Source organism: Nyctereutes procyonoides, unplaced genomic scaffold (assembly GCF_905146905.1).
Source record: "Nyctereutes procyonoides isolate TBG_1078 unplaced genomic scaffold, NYPRO_anot_genome, whole genome shotgun sequence".
In the NCBI taxonomy this organism is placed as follows: domain Eukaryota; kingdom Metazoa; phylum Chordata; class Mammalia; order Carnivora; family Canidae; genus Nyctereutes; species Nyctereutes procyonoides.
In genome coordinates, this window is record NW_026575155.1 from 6,777,853 (window position 1) to 6,783,479 (window position 5,627).

General features: G+C 60.1%; 1 protein-coding gene across 1 annotated transcript; it reads left to right on the plus strand.

Annotated features, from left to right (window-relative positions):
- The first annotated feature begins 1,643 nt into the window (after window positions 1-1,643).
- Window positions 1,644-5,041, plus strand: OLIG2 (oligodendrocyte transcription factor 2). Its single transcript, XM_055313647.1, has 2 exons — window positions 1,644-1,754; window positions 2,532-5,041. Exon 2 carries the CDS (start codon window positions 2,608-2,610, stop codon window positions 3,592-3,594), a length of 987 nt encoding a protein of 328 aa, XP_055169622.1. The 5' UTR covers window positions 1,644-1,754; window positions 2,532-2,607; the 3' UTR covers window positions 3,595-5,041.
- Window positions 5,042-5,627: the final 586 nt, after the last annotated feature.

The window sequence follows — 5,627 nt, forward strand, 5'->3', positions numbered from 1 at the left end:
ATTATGCTCCAGAAAGCACGAGAGGAGAGGCGAAGGCGAGAACCCACTAGATTTTCTCTCATAGTCTTACTCGGTCATTGGGAGCAATAGGGTGGGCTTATTTTTGTATTTATTTTGTACTTTCCCAATTTGAAAGTAAGACAAACAAAAATTACTTTGTTTTTGACGCGGTACAGGGAAAGTAAAATTTCCCAAACAACCACATAAACAGAAGAAGGAGGTCTAGGGCGTGCTTGTGTATGTGTCTGTGCAATATAAAGGGCTAGGATCCCGGATCTGCAGAACCAAACTTCTGTATTCGAAAGGTATGGATGTAAGGAATCCAGCTCGGGGAAGAGGTTAGAGACATTCAGCTGCCACTACTCTAAGGAACTGCCAACGCAGCCATCTGTGCCGTAAAGGGTTAGCAGTGTTTTCTGTAGGTTTGCTATAGACATCGTCTCTTGATTTTCCCGTCTGTAAAATGGGTTGGATGCGTCAGGACCACTAAACTATCTCAGTTAGCCGCTTCTCTAAGATCAAGTTTAATCTCTGATTGGGCAGGAGTTTTGGGGTTTAGCGGCCAAGCTGCGATTGGTAAAAAGGTGTCTGAGTACCGCTGCAAGTAGCTGGATCTTGCTGTCTGGCCCTTAAACGTTTATTTTCCCACCCCCCAGACTAACTAGCGTCTCCCTCCTCCCCCACAGCGTGGTCAGGACCACAAGGATGATGCTGAAAATACCGTCATCGGCTTCAGAGCTAATAAATGAGGGGAGGGGAGGGCTCTTAACTTTGGGCTCCAGATTCTGCCTTCCGTTAGTGCGGTTCCCGTGGGGGGAAATACCTCGTCCCTGTGCCTACCCCATTCTCAACTTTAGGAGCGGTCGTGATTTCTTTCAAAACACGCTTCAGGAGTAGGTCCCCTCCGCCTCGCAAGGCCCTGCCCCCAGCTGGGGGCGCTACCAGCCCTCCGCGGAGGAGCCGAACCGCCAGCTCCCGGAGGCGCGCTTAGCTTGGAAAGAAAGTAGGGGCTTTGTGCCTGGGCTGTCCTTTACGTTTGGGGCTCAAAATGCCCACGTGTGGATGAAACCCTTGAGACGGGGACAGGCCACGGGAACGCAGAGGGAGATGAAATGCAAAACGCAGGAGACTCCAGCCCCAGCTGCCTGCATGGCCGGGGTTACTCGCGCGCATCCCCAAAGCTCCGGTCGCGTTGGGTGTCAGCTTGGTTTTCTGTCTGCAGACACCCCCGGCCCACCCCAGCCCCCTGCCTGACTCTGCGGTCACCGTATTTTTACAGCAAGTTGACAACACTCCCTCTCTCCCCATCTCAGCTGCATTCTCTTCTGGCCTCGGTACTTCCCCGGCGAGCCCGCCCTCCTCCTCCCCCTCGCCTCTCACACCCCCTCCGCGGGTTCCTCCTCCAGTCCCTCCCCAAGAATCTCCCGGCCGCCGACGCCCATTGGCTGTGCGCGGGGAGGAGGCGTGTGCGGGCCGGGCGAGTTTCATTGAGCGGAATTAGCCGGGATGACATCAGCTTCCCAGCCCCCCGGGCGGGCCCAGCTCATTGGCGCGGCGGCCCCTCCAGGACCCGCACATTGTTCCCCGCCCCCGCCTCGGCCACCGCCGCCGCGGCCGCCGCCGCCACCGGGCTATAAAAACCGACCGAGCCCCGAAAGGTGCGGATGCTCATTATAGACCAACGAGACCTCGGCGCCCGGAGCCCGGTTCTCCGCTGCGGCTTTCGGGAACCAGCTCCTCTAATTGCATCCACAGTAAGTGTCCCCGCCCCCAGCAGCCCCAGTCTACATCCCGGGGACAGACGCCCCTCAACTGGCCTGCGACCCAGGGCGGCTTCGTTAGAGAGGGCCCCGATCCCGGCCCTGCCCGCCAGTTCCCCCGAGCTCTCGGGGTTTCGCTGCCCCGACTCTCCCCGCAGCATCCCCTTCGCCCCAAAGCGAGAAGTCGGGGCGACCACAGCTCCTTCTGCCCAAGTCTCGGTGCGCTGGCAAAGCTCCCCGCGGCCCCCCGGACGCAGCGCGTGTTATCTAGGCTCGCGGGCGCTGGGTGCCTGTGGGTGTTTGCTGCGCGGTGTCGATGGAGATAAGGTCGATGCGTTTGAGAAACCAAATAAATACTTCTCTATTTAGAGCTCCTCTATTTCCCCCCCCCCCCAAAAAAAAAAACCCTCACTTGCCCTGGGGATTCAGCCTCCCGGTTCCCAGTTGCAGGCATAAAGCTTCCAGAATGCCACCCTCACCGAGGGGCAGCCAGTGCTCCCTGGAATAAAACAACCTGTGGATGAGAGCGGAGGAGGTGGTGATGGGAGGGATGAGGGGGATTATTTCGTGCGTACCTGGGTGCCGTTGACCGAAGGCCGGACACAGCGAGGTGGTCACGGAGCAACCGGCCACCGGCGCCTGGACCTCGCGCTGCGGTGCAGGCGGGAACAGCTTCTCTCTCTCTCTCTCTCTCTCTCTCTCTGTCTCTCTGTCTGTCTCACGCTCCACCGCGATCTCTCTCTCTCTCCTGTTTCTTCTCCTCTTTCGCAGGAGGCGTGCGTGAAGCTCCGAGGGCCCGGGGAGGGAGGGAGGACCCTGCGAAAGCTGCGACTATCCCCGGGGGGCCATGGACTCGGACGCCAGCCTGGTGTCCAGTCGCCCGTCGTCGCCAGAGCCCGATGACCTGTTTCTGCCGGCCCGGAGCAAAGGCAGCGGCGGCGGCGGCTTCACGGGAGGCACCGTGTCCTCGTCCACGCCGAGCGACTGCCCGCCGGAGCTGAGCGCAGAGCTGCGCGGCGCCATGGGCGCGGCGGGCGCGCACCCCGGGGACAAGCTGGGCGGCGGCGGCGGCTTCAAGTCATCCTCGTCCAGCACCTCGTCGTCCACTTCGTCGGCGGCCGCGTCGTCCACCAAGAAGGACAAGAAGCAGATGACGGAGCCCGAGCTGCAGCAGCTCCGCCTCAAGATCAACAGCCGCGAGCGCAAGCGCATGCACGACCTCAACATCGCCATGGACGGGCTGCGCGAGGTCATGCCTTACGCGCACGGCCCGTCGGTGCGCAAGCTCTCCAAGATCGCCACGCTGCTGCTGGCGCGCAACTACATCCTCATGCTCACCAACTCGCTGGAGGAGATGAAGCGGCTGGTGAGCGAGATCTACGGCGGCCACCACGCGGGCTTCCACCCGTCGGCCTGCGGCGGCCTGGCGCACTCGGCGCCCCTGCCCGCCGCCACGGCGCATCCCGCGGCCGCCGCGCACGCCGCGCACCACCCGGCGGTCCACCACCCCATCCTGCCCCCCGCCGCCGCCGCCGCGGCCGCCGCCGCCGCCGCCGCCGCCGTGTCCAGCGCCTCGCTGCCGGGCTCCGGGCTGTCGTCGGTCGGCTCCATGCGGCCCCCGCACGGCCTGCTCAAGTCCCCGTCGGCGGCGGCCGCGGCGGCGGCGGCGGCCCCGCTGGGCGGCGGCGGCGGCGGCGGCGGGGGCGGCGGCGGCTTCCAGCACTGGGGCGGCATGCCCTGCCCCTGCAGCATGTGCCAGGTGCCGCCGCCGCACCACCACGTGTCGGCCATGGGCGCGGGCAGCCTGCCGCGCCTCGCCTCCGACGCCAAGTGAGCGGCCCGCGCGCGGCGCGACGTGGCGAGCGCAGGGACCCGGAGGCCGCGGGGGAGCGAGTCGGGGCGCTCGGCTCGGCGGAGCCCGGGGCCTGGGGGTGGGGGCGGGGGCCCCGGGGAGGACCCCGGCGCGGCGCGGCGCGGCGCCGCTGGGAGCGCAGGGGCGTCCGCCCTGGGACCCGGTTCAGCCCTCTCCAGGCTTTAAAGGGCGCTGCTGCTCGCAGAGACACCGTTTTATAAGAAGGCGCTGCTAGGTGCATCCCTCCCTCGACGTCCCCCGCCACTCCCCCCCCCAAAAAAAAGAAAGAAGAAGAAAAAAGAGAAAAGAAAAGAAAAAAGAGAGTTTCTCGAGGCCCGGGCTGCACTTCGTTACAGGGGGGAGGAGGGCGGGAGGACGGCGTGGGGGGGCTGCCTCCGGGGAGGCCGGCAGGCCTGGGCCTCTAGGGTCGTCCCTGGCCCAGGGCCAGCGGCTGCGACTTCCTTGGGAGCTGTCATTGGGTACCAGGAGCACTTACAGTCGGTCGCGTCCAACCTGGGTAAAGCCGCCACTGTCACTGTCTGAGAACTCTTGCCGGTCCTCCCTGTCGCTCCTCTCGGTTTGGGGGATTTTGTGGTTTTCTAATAAATCTGTGTTCCTTTGTCAACAGTGCCAGCAAGCTTTATAGAAGGTCAGAATAGAACCCACTTGTGGATTGGAATAATCTAAAACTGTCGACTTTGGGGGCGGGTTTTTGTTTTTGTTTTCTGTTTTGTTTTGTTTTTTGTTTTTTGTTTTGTTAATTATTTTAAAATAGACTCTTTCCCCCTCCTTCCCCTTCTTTCCGTCTCTAAGCACAACGTGATTGGATTTATTACCCGATCCGGGGCAGTCAGTCGGATACCTGAGGGTTTGACGGAGCTCAGAGGCTGTTGCTGTGAATATAGTTTGGGTTCTCTGGGAGTTCCGTTGGCTTTTTACATTTTTTTCTTTCTTGGATGTGTAAATATAGGATCCATAATGAGGTAAGTGCGTGCTGCTAAGCTGTTTGCTCACGTGACTGCCGGCCCCTCCGGAATCTAAGCTGGGTTCCCACTACGTTGGTTTCTTTTTGCCACGTTTAACACAAATGACAAACTTTTTCCACGTGCTTCCTGCGTCCTGGCAAACTGGCGCTGCGCTACCAGCGTCGCAACATGGGTTTCACAGCGTCTGCCACGTAACATCCCTCCTCTGACCGCTGTCCCTTGCAGAGAGTGTATCATCTGTTTTATTTTTGTAAAAAGAAAAAAAAAGTGCTAAATAATATTTATTACTTGTTTGGTTGCAAAAACGAAATAAATGACCAAGTGTGGAGATTTTAAATAAAACGTAAAGTAAGTCGGGTGTTTTCCAACCCTGCGGGTGGAAAGAGGTACCGGGAGCCACCTAGGGAAGGGGGTGCAGGACTCTATCCCTTGGAGCCGGAGCTGGGGACCATTCCCATGGTTTCACCCTGGAAGAAGAGGGGTTTGTTTGACTCTTCTCCCGCCAATCTCCCCCACCCCCAACAAACACACTTACGTTGTCTTTAAAGCGTGTTCTGAGCACATCTTCGGAATGTTGTATTTCTCAAAGCTCTCTTGTTACTTTGATTTTTCCAACAACGCCTAATCCGGAACTCCTTTGCCCTTTCGTTGAGGACTGAGTTGGTTGAAAGTGAAAATTGCCCTCCCTGCGCCCGGAATTGGTGCCTCCAGGGCGAGGATCCTGCCTTCTGCTGGGGGTCCAGACACTCAGGCCTCTAGTCCTACTGGGATTTTTTTTTCTTTTCCCCTTTGGGCTCAGGAGCAGCCGTCCACCCCCATCCTGCTGAGGTGGCACCCTCAGGCTTCAGCTAAGGACCGGCCACTTGGAGCCCCCAAGGCCCGCCGCCCTGGTGCGTGCTCTGGGCAGAGCGCCTCCGGAGTGTCGGGTGCAGAATCCGCTAATCCTTCTCTCTTTTTCACTCCCTGGGCACAACCCTCCCCGGGCTCCCACACTGGCCTGGAACTGCAAAGCCTTAGGTGCTGGGAACG

Coding starts and splice junctions, on each gene's coding strand:
- OLIG2 (XM_055313647.1), top strand. CDS start 2,608: ATGGACTCGGACGCCAGCCTGGTGTCCAGTCGCCCGTCGTCGCCAGAG.